The sequence below is a fragment of the Podarcis gaigeae genome (genome assembly GCF_964106915.1).
Source record: "Podarcis gaigeae genome assembly, chromosome: 12".
In the NCBI taxonomy this organism is placed as follows: Eukaryota; Metazoa; Chordata; class Lepidosauria; order Squamata; family Lacertidae; genus Podarcis; species Podarcis gaigeae.
In genome coordinates this window covers 20,115,291-20,132,070 of record NC_139688.1, presented here as the reverse complement: position 1 = coordinate 20,132,070, position 16,780 = coordinate 20,115,291, and the positions used below count along the sequence as shown (strand labels likewise).

General features: G+C 45.8%; 2 protein-coding genes across 51 annotated transcripts in view; one reads left to right on the top strand and one right to left on the bottom strand.

Moving 5' to 3' along the window:
- SVIL (supervillin) overlaps positions 1 to 1,411 on the top strand; it is a 141,926-nt gene extending 140,515 nt beyond the window's left edge. For all 50 annotated transcript variants that reach the window (XM_083704509.1, XM_083704537.1, XM_083704536.1 and 47 more), the window contains 2 exons: positions 128 to 283; positions 384 to 1,411. In XM_083704509.1, the coding sequence (XP_083560635.1) occupies positions 128 to 283; positions 384 to 470 (243 nt within the window). In that variant the 3' untranslated portion in view covers positions 471 to 1,411. The remainder of the gene's footprint in view (positions 1 to 127; positions 284 to 383) is intronic.
- LOC310828597 (uncharacterized protein) overlaps positions 1 to 16,780 on the bottom strand; it is a gene marked incomplete at its 5' end in the record, with an annotated part of 41,047 nt that overhangs the window by 1,005 nt on the left and 23,262 nt on the right. The window contains 4 exons of the mRNA XM_083706213.1: positions 2,112 to 2,212; positions 3,447 to 3,500; positions 10,908 to 11,178; positions 13,234 to 13,335. Of these exons, the coding sequence (XP_083562339.1) occupies positions 10,957 to 11,178; positions 13,234 to 13,335 (324 nt within the window). The 3' untranslated portion in view covers positions 2,112 to 2,212; positions 3,447 to 3,500; positions 10,908 to 10,956. The remainder of the gene's footprint in view (positions 1 to 2,111; positions 2,213 to 3,446; positions 3,501 to 10,907; positions 11,179 to 13,233; positions 13,336 to 16,780) is intronic.

The following is a 16,780-nucleotide window of genomic DNA, read 5'->3' as shown; positions in this document are numbered from 1 at the left end:
ATTCCTTTCAGACTGAAGAGCCGGTGTGGGGGGAATTTGTTTATCACCTGACTTCTCCGTAGAGAACATTTGGCTGCTTTCTCTTTCTGAACCACTTGAAATTTCTAAATCTTTTCCTCCCCTCTAGGATGCTGAAGCTTCTAACCAGATAATCCTTGTGGAAGATGTGCTGGCCAAACTATGCAAGAAGCTGTACCCATTGGCCGAACTTTTAGCAAGGCCCCTCCCAGAGGGAGTGGATCCACTAAATCTTGAAATCTACCTTTCAGATGAAGATTTTGAGGTAAATGGGAATACACGTCTCACAGATGTCTCTATAATTGCTATTCTTCTTCTTTTTTACACTTCTTAATGCCTACCCTTCAACAATCCTTTTAATGCAGGCTGGATTGCAGATGACAAGAGAGGAATATAACACACTGCCTTCCTGGAAACAGGTGAACCTCAAAAAGGCAAAAGGACTCTTCTAAATAAGCTGGCCATGTTGCAGTTAAGGGCTAAAGCTGGAGTGGGATCTTGTGTCATTTTCAGCACCTCGTGGACGAAGAGCAGCAGCGTGGCCAACTTGTGCTCACCCCCACCCCCTTCACCAAGCCAACAAGATACCGCCGGAAGGCTGTAGATTACTGCCTCTTTTTAAATCACGTCATATTGTAAATGTGTGAGAGAACTCTTTTGCAGGCTCTTTGTTTGGGGAGGTAAGGCAATTTGACTGCTGATGAATTGTGTTCTCCCTTGTACTTTAGCAGCAGTTTCTCAGGCTGCTGCTGCAGCAGCAATGGCGGATCTTTTTAAGCTGCGTCATTTGGGTTTTGAAGACGTTCTCTTTGTAAAGTGTTATTTTGTTTAAAGCTGTGGATTTTCAAAAAGAATTTATATTTATATAAAACACATAGGACAAGGATGTATTTAACAATGCAATGTGTATTGTTCACTTTCAAGACTTCCGTCAAGAAGGACTTTCAGAAAAGTAGCTCGGCGGCGCAGTTGCTTGGTCTGAATTAGTTAAACTACCAATTATGTTTTTACTCTTCTCTTTGTGTCTTCCCACCCTCTATCTCTGAATGGTTTCTCTTTTTAATAGGCAACAAATTGGTCTCAATGCTGCTTCAGGTGCTAAACTGAACAAAGCGTCATCACATGAGTTTCTTGAGAAACTCTCCAAATCCAACTTTGATATACTTTGTTATCCCAAAAATGTATAGTGCCTTGTTTTTTTTCTGTGTACAGTTTATATACAAAAAAGATCGGTCTGCTTTTTGAAGATGGCTCTGAAAAGTCTCCTATGCTCTACTTTTATAATAGTAGAAATAAAAAAAAATCTCAGTTTCTAATAACTTGTTGTAAAGATAAACTGTCTTTTATGACAAAGACTCAAAGCAAAGCTTCAGAATAAACTCTTAGCAATGCACACAGACTTGTTCTTCTTCTCCCACGTAACTGATTCTGTCGGAAAATACCTCATTTCAGTAAAACACACAGAAAATATTTGCATTGTGCTGTGAACAAACAGCAGAAATTTTCTGATTCAGAAAATTAGTATTTCATGATAAAGAGAGAACTGGTGCCTGTGATTTAATGTCCATGTTGTGTACAGTGGTACCCCGCAAGACGAACGCCTCGGAAGATGAAAAACTCGCTAGACGAAGGAGTTTTTCGTTTTCTTAGCCGCTTCGCAAGAAGCATTTCCCTATGGGCTTGCTTCACAAAACGAAGCTTGCCCCGCAATCTCTGGGGACAGAGGGGAAGGTGCGCGGCACTTCCCCTCTGTCCCCGGACGGTCTCCATAGGAACGCATTGATTGATTTTCAATGCATTCCTATGGGAAACCGTGCTTCGCAAGAAGAAAAAACTTGCGGAACGAATTAATTTCGTCTTGCGAGGCACCACTGTACAAGCAACCAAGGTTCTCCACCGAGTTCCTTGCTCATGAAATAATGGTGCTGCATAATCAGAGCCTCAGGATAAAGTGATTGTCATTTTTCTGTATTAAGTCTGAGGCCTTCAACCATCTGATCCACTCGTGCTAATGGGTCCATCAGTACGGGACCAGGTGATAAACAGTTGCGATTTGTAGGAAAGAGGCGACAGAAGAAAATGGATATACTTACTGAAATATACCTTCAAGATGCAGATTGGCAGCAGCTCCTTTCCAGAATTCGCCTACAATAGCAAGCACTGCTGAGAAATGCAGCCTCGTTGCTTCTTTTCCCTATGAGTGAAACAGAACAAAAATTATCATACCTTGATTAAACTGTAGTAAGACAAATGACAGCCAGATAAAATAATTTGGATCATGGCTCACTGCTCTAGATCTTAGCTGACTTCTCTGGCTTATATCAGACCTACTAAAATATAGTAAGTTTCAAGGCTTTTGCTCAGAAATCATGTGGTGTGGTTTTTCCCCTGCATTAAATTCTGATTTCAACAAAGGATGCAAAGCCATATCTGGTTACTGTTTTAGGTAGCTATCTATTCACTTTGAATTACCACAACATATTCAAAAGATTTCCTCCCTTTTATGTGTCTTTCAAAGAGATGCAGTACAATGTTTTCCCTGCCTGTAAACCTGGGAAAGCATTTCAGTAGACGGTTAACAGTTCAAAATTACCTTTACAGGAGGAAAATCTTCAAGCCATTGTTGCTAAGTGACATGATGATCTCTTGAGATGCTGTTCTTAACCTGACCAAATCAAATGCAATCAAGCACATTGAAGAGACTGAATTGAGTGGCCTTGTTATAACCTGATGTGTGACTTAGCCCACAAAACCAAAGTCCTTAAGACTTCTGCATAAGTAGTGTCCAGAGATGTCAACAAACACAGCTTAAAAAAGGAAGCAACTGCAAATGATATGCTGTACTTCCATGGCATATGTGAGCATCAGTTTGAGTTCCAAGTCCTGTATGCAAGCCTGCTTTATGTGGGGATCTGCCTATGTTAGATGAAAACTAGTAATTGCTTGCTATGACAGGACTGGCTCATTATTTCATTTATTTCATTTATATTGATACCCATAGCAGAAGTTTCTAAACTGTTCAACTGTTCAGATTATAAGAACAACACTGAAGTATAAAATAATGGACACTGTAATGGGTTGATTCTAAAAATGAACATAATCAAAACCGAATTTAAAACACAAAGAGCCAGACTGTGAAACATTAAATTCTTTAAAAAGCCTGGATGAATTCAATGGTCTTCCACCTGGTGCCAAAAGGTAATAAAGTAAGAATGTGAGGAATGCAGCAATATGGGGGGCGGATTTACAATCTGAAAGTCTCCAGTGGATTGGAAAACCCAGAACACATTTATGCAATTCATTGGGGTTTTATTACATATAGTGTTACAAATAATGCATAGAACTGTCTACCTTTTACCATTGCATTAAATCTGGACACCATGTTGGTGCTTTTTGTAAAGAATCTTATTTATACTGTTATTACTTACCTGTGCATCCCCGTGTAGTTTCGGGCTTGTTCATTTTCTTTTCTCGTGGGAGTGCTATATAGAACAAGAAGAGATCATAAAAATGATGGCAAGCAAACCTCCCTGGAAAAACCAGTCCCTAGCAGGGGTGCCACTACCAGAAAGGCCCTGCCTAACCTATTTATTTGGCAGAGCCACTCAGAAAAGAGCCACCAAAGATCTTTAGGTTTGGGCAGGTGCACACAGGAGAAGATGCTCCATTGGGAAACTTGATCACAAGCCATTTCAGGCTTTCAAGACTGAAACCAGCACTTTAAATTGGATCCAAATGCAGGGAGCCAGTGCAGCCTGCAAAGGAGAAGTGTAAAGATGGTCTTATACCAGTCCCAGTGAATGTTTTTGCCGCCCTCTTCAGGACCTGCAGGCTGCAGTTTGTTTTCAAAGGCAGATCCACAATACAACACATTGCAATTGTCTAAAATGTTCTACAAAATGGGTACACTTTTCACACATGTAAAGAGCATGGCTCTGCAATTTCAGGTTTGTCTGTGGCAGAGAATGTTTTGTAACTCACTGAAAAACAATAAACTAAAAGTGATCACATATGTGCATAGGGCATGCAGTATATATACCCTGACCTCAGAGAAGAAAAACTATTGTATTTTTTAGTTTAGTTTTACAAAAGGCCATGCAGGAATTGGGGGGGGGGGTGTCAAAGTCTTTTGCAAAATCTAGTCAAATGACTGCAGGATCCCATCAGTCTTTGTGTGTGTGGACACACAGTGGGGCATCCAATCATGTGAGGCTCCCACCACCACCTGAAGTTAGAAGTCCAGATTAGTGCAGTTCAAAAAGTTACTCCTGTTCTTCCTCCACACACACCCCATTATTTATCAATGAATGAGAAAAGAAACTGCATTTGAAAATGGTCAAAGGTAGATCATTTTCTTATGAAATTCCCATCGTGGGTTGCAGGGTTTTTGTCATGATTACTTTCAAGGTGTCCGAGTAGCATTTGTGAGGGTCCCTTTCTTTCATTCTACAAATCATCTCTCTGCACTCTGCAGTCCTCCTGGGTGCCTGTGCTTCTATTAAAGGTCAGGAAAAGACATTGTGCAGCATCTCCTCCTCTGAGGATGCTTTTCAGATCAGGAAATGTGGGCAGCCAGGGAGGCTGCAGAGAGGAAAGAGAAAGGTGCCATCCTTTGCATTTCTGCAAGGTAAGCTATCAAAAGTTTAAACAAATTCTAAAGCGTTCTGAAAATGAGGCAGAAAAATAGAAGTCTCTTTTGCAGAGGAAGAAAAGGACAGAACTGTGGTATAGACTCACCATCTCATCTGGTTTTTCTTAGAGCTGGTTTAGCAACACCAGTCAACCAACCTAAGAGTTGGCTAGGGCAATGTTGGTGTTGCCACAATCATTTCAATACTTCACACTTTGGGTGAGGAAGTTCTGTTCCTCCAGGTGATGTTGCACTTCCAGTTCCCATCAGCCCTGGTTAACATGGCCAAGGGTCCGGGATAATGGGCACTGAAATCCAAAAACACATGGGATGGGCACAGATTCCACTTCCCAGCATTACACAGAATGAAATAATAGACTGAAGTGGGTGAACTCAAGAGCTGTGCACCACTTCAGGCTGTGTATGAGGAGGGGAGGGGTGTTGTATTCTTGCCTATTCCCCCACATTAAAAGCTGGCTTGCAGCAAACCAGAATATTGGAGAGAGGTCCTTGCTAAATTGCCTTTTGCTATATCCCGTTCCCACCTGCTATTTTGGCCCTTTCACACTCTCATCTATTAAGTGATGTGCTTATGTCTGCTCAACTCTTTTTGGAAATGTCAAAACTATTTTTCAGCGCCACTCAGGTTCCAGGAACACTGATCTAAATTACACCCATATTCCTGGCTTGTCAGAGCCTTATCTGAGCTGCTGCATGAGCGACGTGCTATTGTCTCTTCTGTCAAACCTTGCAGGCTGACATTGCCAGCTCTCCTGTTACTTTGCCTGGTGCCATGGTGCAGACAGAGCAATGCCCTCTGAGCTAAGGGAAGGCACTCTGGGCTGGGCGCCAGGAAACCATGGGCTGTTAAATCTGTCTGTTTTCCCTAAGGGTATAATTTAGCTGCTCCTTTCCTGCCAAAACCTGGCCATAAAATGGTGAAAGTACTCGACGTGTCACCCCCAACCTGCCAACGGAGCTGGGAATTGGATCCAAAACATTTTTCTTTCTCTCGTTCCCTCTTAAAATGCAGCTGGGTGGAATTGGGATGCGGATATCAGTGCTGCGACTGGTTTCTTTTGGGTCTCTTTAACGAGCCCTTGTTCTTTAGGGTGTACTTCTCCAGGCTGAGACCACCTGAGAGAAAAGTCACAGGATCTGATTCCCTCATTATTATCAATTGCATTATGATCTCAAAAAGGGGAGTACGGAGGGGGTTTATCCCATATTGTCCTCAAAACAGGCCGGCGAGATCAGGAGTGAACATGCGGTAGACCAGTGGTTCCAAAATGTATGGGAAACTGCCATGCTAGAAAAGTTAACCAACAAACAAATTAGCATGGGGCCAAGCAAAGGAGGCCATCTTCACCCCAGTATGGTTTCCCTTTATCACATAACACGGCACAACAGGATAATGACCTATCCCCCCAACAGCATATAAATCAATACAGTGGTATCTCTGGATGCGAACGGGATCCGTTCCGGAGCCCCGTTCGCATTCTGAAGCAAACGTAACACACAACTGCACATCTGCATGTGCGTGGGTCGCGTTTCAGAGTTTCCACACATGCGCGTGATGTCATTTTGAGCATCTGCGCATGCACGAGTGGCGAAACCTGGAAGTAACGCACTCCATTACTTCCGGGTCGCCATGGAGCACAACCCGAAAATATTCAACCTGAAGCTACTTCAACCCGAGGTATGACTGTATGGATAATCTGACCCAACAACCAACCCACCCCCTCAAATACACATGCAAAGAAGCCATACATCTGCAACCAGCATAAACAAAGGACCAACCCACACAATGCTGATACAAACCCTACACTAACACTATGCAACAGAATTAAAGAACAACACCTCCCCATCTCTCCCCCCCCTGTACTTTTCTCCACTTATTTGTCTGTTTTATAACAGAAGAACACCTTTAATAGAAACTAATTAAAATAAACAGACCCACGAGACAGAATCACTGGATTTCAGAGTTGGAAGGGTCTTTGGCAGTCATCTGTCCCAACCTTCAGTGCCGGAATCCACAGCACTGCTGATAGGTGGGCATTCAGGTTCTGTGAAGGCAAGACAGCCTGCCCCAGTGTCAAATGGCCCTTTTTACATCTCTCCTAATGGAACCAAACTACATAGATAGGGAGAATCTAGTCTCCATGATTATAGTGACCGTTACGGCATCCTCCTACTATGACATTATGACTGTTAAGAGGCAAAAGTCTGGCTTTGGTTGGTCAATTTACTGGGCCTCAATAAAAAGTGTCAATAGTAAGCTGGAATGGGAGACCCTCCAGTTTAAGTGATGGAACTTGGAAAAGTGGGTTGAACCCTGACAGACAGTAAAAAGCTGCCATTTAATGTAACATACATTTTCAAACTCCTGGCACATTTCAGCAGGACAAGGCAAATGTCTAAGTGCTGATGATATGAGGCCGCCTGAAATTTTCTGTTGCCTAAATGTTGAGCCTACTGTTGAATTCCTACCTCGAAAATGCGCTGTTTTGTCAAAATACCTTTTGCTGTGATTAGATCGGGCTATGGAATTTAATCAGCGCTAATTTCCACAGTGGGAAATATTTCTGGTTGATTACTGCGATATCACAAGCGGCGAGGAAAGCCATTGTGCCTCGCGGTTTTATAGCCCATCCTAGGCAGGGGTGACTTACAGTGAAGAAATGCATTGGCACTCCAACACCATAAATTAGATGTTGTTTTTATAATAATGTAGCTGGAGCTGGCAACATTTTATCCTAAGTGCTTCAATTCCTGTGGAAAATCGTTGTGCGCTGTACGCTTGATGATGAATTGAGCATCATGTTGGGAGAGCCGGGCCGGGGCAGGAGAAGAGAAGAGAAGAAATTAATCCGGCTGATTTTATTTACTGGGTGCTTGTGTGATATTACACCTCCTAACTCAGATGTCTTTTGTCAGGCCTGCCCTCTGCAATTCATTCAAGAAATGAGGTTTCGCTCCACTAATATCTGGACTAAATCTCCCTTTTCTGCGTTACTCTTTTCCTGGCCCAGTCTAGATCCTGACTGCTAAACTGGGCATTGAAGGGTCAGCTTAAAACACCTGCTGGAAAACCCTTCACTGCTTTTGAGTATCTAAGAAGGTTGCAGCCTGGGTCCCAAGTGCATCATGTGATACCAAATGTGAGGAAAGGTCATCAGAAGAGCTAAGAAGGAAGAGGAAACCAAGCCCTATGGGGAGCAGTCGAAGGAGCTGGGTATGTTTAGCCTGGAAAAAGAGGAGACTGAGGGGAGATATGATAGCCATCTTCAAATATCTAAAGGGCTGTCCCATGGAAGAGGGAACAAGCTCGTTTCCTCCAGAGGTTGGGACCTGAACCAATGGCTTCAAGTTACAAGAAAGGAGTCCAGAAGAACTTTATGACAGTGAGAGCCGTTTGACAGTGGAACAGACTCCCTCGGGAGGTTGTGGACTCTCATTTCTTGGGGGACTTTAAGCAGAGGTTGGATGGCCATCTGTCATGGATGCTTTAAACCTGCATCCACTGCAGGGGGCCCTTCTGGCCCCTTCCAACTCTGCAATTCTATGATTCTTGGAAGGTTAGTTTATGATCCTTGTGGTGCAGGGCTGGGAGATCTGGACCCTGCCAGATGTTGCTGGACAACAGCTCCGATCACCACCCCTGACCATTGGGACTCATGGGGGCTGGAGTCCAGCTACGTTTAGAGACCCACAGGCCCCCATTCCTCTTGTGATGTGATAAGGACCACTATGGCACCAGCTGCACCCACCTTGCTTAGTCAGGTGTTCAATCAGAAACCCATTCTGGAATGAAAAAGAATTTGACGGTGGTGGTGATCTGTTTACAGTGGAGAGTATGGATACCAGGAATCCAGTTAAGCTCCTGTGGGTCAGTGGAGCACTGCGATGTGGTCGCAATCACACATTAATAAATTCAGCGACACAATTCCTCTCCCAGTGAAATCTGGAACCCAAGAGATGCTGCTGGCTACGAATGTTTCTGTCTGGCCTCAGAATGTGAACAATCTCACTCGCTCTCCCCCAAATGGGTGAAGCACACAGGTGCTTGACCCTTCTGCTCCTGCCCAGTACAGACAACTTCATCAATGGGAAGCCTGCACTCTGGTTTCTCGCCTTCTCCTTTTTTATGTTGAGATGATGAATTGCTATAATCTTTTTTCTTCCCCTTTGCGTCCTTGTCCTCCTCCTCCTCCTTTCCTCACAGTGTTGTCTTCTCAGACTGTGAGCCTGATATAATTACTGCGCAGTATGTCTTTGTAAACCATAAACGTTACATTTATGATAATGATTACATGGCAGGGATGGGAAACCTGCTAGAATCTGACTCCCATCAGCCCCAGGGACACGCCCAATGGTCATGGATGATAGGAGTTTTAGTCCAACAACATCTGATGGGTCCCCATTGTTATCTTAGGAAAAAGGTTGGGGGAAGAGGGAAAATGGAAGGCAGGCTCCCCATGTCCTCACACTAGGGCTGCCTTCACCAACCTGGTGCCCTCCAGATGTTGCCGGACTACAATTCCCATCATCCTTGATTTTTGGCCATGCTGGCTGTGGCTGATGAGAGTTGGAGTCTAGCAATATCAGGAGGGCACCTGCAGCCTAGTTCAATATTGTCTACGTATCAGTGGCTATATTGTCAGTGGCTCCTTGGGATTAGGGTCATTTTATTTTTATTTGTTTCATCATATTTACATGCCACTTAATTGCAAAAAAACAAAAAACCTCAATGCAGCTTTCCAAAAGATGATACAATAAAATGAAGGGGGAAATTACTTACCCTACCTGAGGATAGCAGGGATTGAATTTGGGGGTTCCTGCATGCCATGTTTGTACACATTGGCCATGGGGCTGGGGTTGATGGGAACTGTAATCTGAAGGGCACCATGTTGGAGAAGACTCCCTTAGCGGCTTGCTTCAGGTTGATACAATGCCACATTGGGCTTAGCAATATTCTGGCCTTTCTGATTTGGGGGACAATGAAGGCATTCAAAGAAACAACTTTAATCTTCTCCTTCTTCCATGTTCGGGCCAAAGGGGGTTGATACACTTTCGCAACGTGCAGAGAGTTGTTTTATACCAGAGGTTTTCCAGCAAAGAAGGTGGTACCAGAGTGGTGTAGTGGTCCGAGTGTCAAACTAGGACCTGGGAAACCAGGGTTCAAATCCCAACTCAGCCATGAAGCTGACTGGGTGACCTTGGGCCAGTCGCTGCCTCTCAGCCTGACCTACCTCACAGGGTTGTTGTGGGGTTTAAATGAAGAATGGAGGAACCACGTTCACCACTTTCAGTTCCTTGGAGAACTGTGGGGTAAGAATGCAACTGAATGAATAAACAGCCAGCTCAGATTGCTCACGCAGAAAGTTCTCCTGACTTGGCCTTTGTATTTACCTCCTACGTTCCAAAGGTCCATCCTTTGAACCCAGAGATTGTCCCTCTGGAGGCCCAGGGGAGGAAGGTGAATTCTGCCAGAGAATGGCAATGCCGAACAACTTGCACTCACAGCATTTTGATGAGGTATAGCCCTAAAGGCACAATTCAGGGCAAAATGGTTTACTTGAGGATGGGAACGCAAAAGAAACCAGGACTGTTGTCCCTGGTAAATAAGAACCACAAAGTATATGCAGCAGCCTCTTCCCGACTGCATATTTTACTATTATCAGGGGTCAGCAAACTTTCTCAGCAGAGGGCCGGTCCACTGTCCCTCAGACCTTGGGGGGGGGGGGGAATAATGAACGAATTCCTATGCCCCACAAACAACCCAGAGATGCATTTTAAATAAAAAGCACATGTTCTACTGAGGTAGAAACACCAGGCAGGCCCCACAAATAACCCAGAGATGCATTTTAAATAAAAGAACACATTCTACTCATGTTAAAACACGCTGATTCCCGGACCATCCGTGGGCCAGATTTAGAAGGCGAATGGGCCGGATTCAGCCCCCAGGCCTTAATTTGCCTACCCATGTGCTATTTCCAGCAATGCACTTAAAGTAAATTTTCTGCTTTTAGGGTTAGCTCTTATCTTTACTGTATCTGACTAACTCTGCTGCACGCCACTTAGAAGCTAAAGCGTTAATTGGTATATAAACTGTGGGAAAGAAATGTATCAAGAAATATATTTCTAATGGCCAAGTTTTTTCCATCACTTTTCTTTGCCTAAGCACGTTCTGTCCCCCCCCCCCTCACACACACACACACATATGTGGAACTGTATGCGATATAAACATAAAGAGTACCTGCAGAAGAGGCCTCAGGCCACGCGCGTTGTTCTCGCCTGGGGAAGAGTCACCAGCTGGCCGGCCGCTGGCGGAAATGAGCTGCGTGGCTGAGCGTCCGAGCGATGTCCAGCAGAGGGCGCCTCAGGCCAATTAAGGGCCCGGCCTCGACCTTCTCGGCCGGATCTGCGACTGCCAGCCCGGCCCCTTTTGGAAGCAGAGCCCGGGCTCGCTGGTGAGACGCCAGCGAGGAGGAGGAGGCTGATCTCACGCAACCCCTCGCGTTTCCTCCCTAGGAATAAAATGCGCAAGCGGTGCGCGTGGCGGGAGTCAAATTCGCAGCGCATTGAGCCACATGAAAGAGATCTCGTTGAACCAGGAAGGAAGCCACGTGGAGCACGCCGAGGCTGAGGACGCAGGCCGGATTCAGCCCGCGTGCTCGCTTGTGGGCATCGCTCAGGGAGCTGCCGGCGCCGGCGCTTGTGACCCAGTTGGCACCGCGGCTCATCGCCTACGAGCCAGTGTCTCCAAGGGGCAGCGAGGGGCTCCGCGCCTCGGGCTGTTTTTGCACGACTGCAGTGCTTGGGGCACGCGATCGGGACCGCACCTGGTCGAGACACTAGAACAAACCCACCACAATTGGCACGGCGACCCACAAGCCCTCCCAGCTGTTCCCTGCTAGACTTTTCAAGAGCTAAAGCAGAACTGCGAAAGCGGACCCTGGTGGCCAGATAATGAATGGCTGCTTTCTAACGCAGCCGGCGCTCGAGCCATTTTGCAAGGTGTGAGAGCCCTGCTGGGGCCCACAGGGGCTGACCCTGATTGCTGCAAGATCCTTCATGGAATCAGAGAGTTGGAAGGGATCTTGAGGATCAGCTAGTACAACCCCTACTAATACGCGTGTCACAGCTAAAGAATCCCTGGAAGATACAGGGCACCGTGTGGTGGAGAGAAGTGTCCCTAAGGGTCCAGGAGACAAATGCCGCCTCTCATGTTTCTGTTAAGCCCTTGGCATTCTCCCCAGGCTATACCCCTCCCCACCCTTGCTTTGCGGAATTTTTGTATGGCTTTGATGTGGTCTTCTGCAAACGCCTCTTGCCTGCCTGACAGAGAGGGTTGTCTGAACAAAACTCGCCCACAGTACAAAAGTAAAAATTACATTCATTGCTCCACACACTTTTGCCCCTGGGTACAAATTAGGGGAGAGCATGCCCCGAAATGCAGAACACACAACAATACATTGTATTGGAGGGAGAAACTTGTAAAAAAATTGGTGAGTGACAGAAAAAAAGGCATACAAACATGTGCCTATTAAGAGAAATGGGATTTCCATGGGATCTTTTCCCATATTTCATGCGGAAATATGGGAAGTTCAACTGAAGCTTGGGAAACTGAAAGGAACGACAACTGACAGATTCTCTCCTCTCCAGACAGCAATACTAATAATTTTGTAATATTTTCATTAGTTGTACTCCGCCCATCTGACGGGGTTAGTATCATCTATGCTGCAAGTAGGAGGTGGGCGGGGAAGGGGCCTTCCTCCCACAGCTCTCAAGATGTGCAGCTCAAGACCCCCTTCTCCACCTCCCAATTTCTTCTCTTGCAATTTGGGTGTGAAGGTTGGCTGGCAAAACTGTTGTGCAAATTTCTGTAAACTAGCCCTGAACTGAAACTCTGCATTATGAGAGGCCTTTTTCCAGCACTCAATTGATTCCACGTCCACCTCTGTGTGTTGTTAAAAGGAATTTGGGAACCAGCAACAGAAAGCGAAGCAGGGCTCATTAACTTCAGGAAGCCATAAGGATGCTGGCAGCTTTGACACTGACTTCATCCTCCTAACAGAGTGGGCTGCAGGCCTCACTGGGGCAGCCCCCCCCCACCATTTGTTTCCAAGTTCTGCTTATAGCAACCTTCCAAGCACCTGCGAGAAGGCGGCATGGTTCATAGATAGCATGCAAGCAAATATGCTTGCCCTTTGTGCATTTTTAGCTATTGCCCCTGTCAAAGAGCAGGGTTTTTCATGTGTGGCTTAAAAACCCAGATCCGAAGCTTTAGAGCACTGTAGTCTGGGGAAATCTCGTCCCGCGGTGCCCGTGAAACCTGAGCACTGGGGAGAGAGGGGAGTCTATTACTCGGGATATTGATGCGCATCAATAATTCAGTGCCCCAATCCTTTCTCCGAATGCCTCTTTCCAAATCGCTGCCAGGCACAGCCAGCTGACGTCAACCCAAACGGCGTCCGCACCTGGCTTCGCGTCTGACAAGCATCTCAACGTTCAGGAGCGTGGCTTTGCATTCCGAGTCCTGCCTTCGCGGTGCCCAGTGAGATGGGCTGCTGAGAGCTTACCTGCTCAGCAAGGTGAATCCCTTGGGCACGGAGCTCACGCTGGGACTGTGGGCAGAAGGTAGGTCTGGGTCTCCTGGATGCAACGGGAACCCCGGAAAGGAGCTAGGAAACAGAGTAAAAAGCAGTGGGGAAGGTGGAAGAGATATTTATTAAGAATTTAAGAGGAGCCTGCTGCATCAGGCGCATCTAGTGTGACATTCTGTTCTTTTATAGAGGCCAACCAGATGTCTGTGTTGAAGCCCAAAAGCAGGAGCACTCTCCCCTCCCAGCAGTATGGTTTAGAATATAGCAGCAGCCTCCCAACACTACTGTTAAAATGCCCGCAAAAATAGCAGCATCTTAACCTGGCACCTGCATTCAGGACTCTCCAGCTGTGGAACTTCATCCCTCTAGAAATCAAATCAAATCAGATCTGATCTCCAGTATTTCCTGGAAGTGATGAGCCCTTGTTATCTCCAGGCCAGCATTCTGTGGCTACGGATGAACAGAAGCTTCTTTTACTGGCTGATTATAAAATAATCAGTGTGTGTGTTGTTGTTGTTTTTTTAAAAAAAATTAAAATCCCACCTTGTCCATAGATGGGCCACCTGGGAGCAAACTAGTCACGAATATTCCAAAAGGCTGTTATTGGCTGTGTTTGTCATAATTGGTTACAGCGTTTATACTATTTTTGTTAGTTGTTTCAGGTCACTTTTGTGAGGAAAGCAAATAAGAAGGCGGCGGCTGCAATACTATGTATGCTTTGCTGGGGGTAAATCTCATTTAACTAAACGGGACTTGCTTCCACCTAGATATGCATAGGCTTGCATTGTTAGCAGTTATTTATATAGTGCTTTAGACTGTTCAGAGCACTTCCCTTGTACAATCTCAGTCCTTACAACAACCCTGTGAGGTGGGTCACTTTCTTGTCCCCATAGTGCAGATGGTGAGTGTTATGTACTGAAGTTCTCACCCTGGGCCAGCAGGGGGATACTGTAGATAGTTATGCAAATGAAGGATCGAAAGTGACGTTCAGTGATTGGATAGTTTTAGAAAGCTGTTACAGTAACGTGGTACTGGAGCTCTATATAAGCAGGCTGACTGAGCCCTTCAGTTCAGTTCTGTTCTGGCCTCTGAATAAACAAGAGCTGTTTGAAGAATCCCTGTGTCGTCTGATATGTTCACCCACAACTTAACACTGAGAGAGAGAGAGTCTGGCTTCAGGGCAAGCCCACCCCATGAGTTCATTGCTGTCGTTGAAATTCGAACTGGGACTCTCCTGCCTTTCTCACAATTAGTGTTTGCCCTCATGAATGTATAATTCAAGGCTGGAAGGCAGGTCACTATTTGGGAATGGATGGGAATTGGCAAAGCAAGGCTTTCCTTGCTGGCAAGCCAGAAGCAGTAACGCATATACCTTACACTATATTAGAGGAGCTCATGCATAGAATCACAGAATTGTAGTGTAGTGTCATCTAGTTCAACCCCCTGCAATGCAGGGATCTTTTTGCTCGAACCCACAACCCTGAGATTAAGAGTCTTGTGCTCTACCATATGAGCTATCCCAAGGCTGATTGGCCATGCAAAGTCATCTGCAGGAATAGTGCTGTTGCCCGATGCTATGCTACTTGAGTAAGGGGAGCCACAGATAAGTTTGCTCATACTTGAGAGCCCACAGCCAACGCCACTGGGTAGGAATTTCCTTTTCTCCTCATGTCACAGCATTACACAATTGGACAGGAACTGGGTGGAGGGAGCAGGTATTTCCCTTCTCCGAGGCCTGGGGTGCCAGTCTCAACAGCCTAGGAAAGAGTTCCTACAGAAGGGATACCTAGGGTGTGGCATGCAGCAAAAGGTAATTTCCTGCCATTCATCTCCCTTGTGTTCCTTATTCATGGACAGCAGTTTTAAAGCACACAGATTTGACCCCAGCAGCAGAACACAGGCTTTGCATGCAGACTGCATGCATTTCTTAGGTACTTCTGGAAGAGACTCCTCTCTGAGCTGTTGCCAGCCAGTGTCAACAGTACTAGGCCAGATAAACTGGGTATTTTGCCAAGGCAATTTGTTGTGTATACCTCTGGTTGCCGTGTGAAACCTTGGTTTTTCCCAGAAAGCTTTTGTGACTGGTCAAAGCTGCTTTGAGTGCACGGTTTTATTTTGGCCCAACTGGGTATTTGCTATTTTATCTTCTCTTCTGCTGCTACTATTTTGGGTGGTTGTGGTTTGTTATCCAGCAACATTTGGAGGGCCACAGGTTCCTCATCTTGGATATATGGGGAAGGATTGTAGCTCAGTGCTAGGGTATCTGTTTTGCATGTAGAAGATGCAACCCTAGTATCTGCAGGCCTGAAACCCTGGAGAACCACTAGCAGGCAGGCGGCATAGACCAGGTGCAGGGAACCTTTAGCTCTCCAGATGTTGAACTACAACTCCCATCAGCCTCAGCAAGGATGGCCAATGGCCAGGGATTATGGGAGTTATAGTTTAGCTTCTGGTTGGCCACAGGTTCCCTATACCTGGGACCAGTGTTTTAACATGGTGGTATTATTATTATTATTATTATTATTATTATTATTATTGGCAGCTTCCGGCAGAATATACAAAAACACATCAGAACATCACAGATTAAAAGCTTCCCAATACAGAGTTGCCTCCAGGTGCCTACGGAAGGTTGTATAATTATTTAAACATCTGCCAAAGACCCCAGCAATGTTTTCAGTGTAGCTCAGTGGAAGAACTCTTACTTAAAATGCAGAAGATCCCACACTCAATCTCTGGTGGAGAGCCACTGGCGGTCAAGGGATGGGAAGTGTGTGTGGCCCTCCAGGTGTGGCTGGACTCCAACTCCCATCAGCCCTGCTCAGCAGGGCCAAAAGTCAGGGATGATGGGACTTGTAGTCCAACAACATCTGGAGGGCACCAGGTTGGGCAAGGCTATCCTGTGCGAGGGCATGGAGAGACCAGCTGTTCCCTTTTTCTTTCCTAAAATCATAACAACTATGTTGCTTATTATTTACAAAGAGCCTCAAACATACTGCCCAGTATTGAAAGGAAACACCTGTCTCTGAGCAAGGTGAGCAAAGGATCTGACTTTATCTAGGGCAGCTTCTGAATCCTGGCTTCCTATATTGTTGTTTTTCCTGTTGGGATTCTTTTTACAGCTGCACAATAGTCAGAAATTCGTCCATGGGCAGGTTTCCTGTTAAATCTCAGCCTGTCCCCACATTGGTGAAAGACAAGAGACGGCTACACCGAGGAATCTTCAAGCTGTAGGTTAGGTGATCCATTCCTGGGGAGGTACAAATCTCTTCCACCCAACCCCTTGGTGAGCAGCGGTGTAGAAAAGAGAAAAGGAATCCAGTTGCAACCATTATGCCCAGTCTGTTGCACGCAGAATGGGGAACCTGAGATTCCAGAGTGGGGGAAGTGGCTTCATGTGGGGAAGGGCCCCACGGCACAGTGAGGTAGGTCCCAGGTTCAGTCTTCAGGTGGGGCTGCCTGAAATCCTGGAGAGCTGCTGCCAGTCAGTGTAGACAATACTGTACTAGATGGACCACTGGTCTGA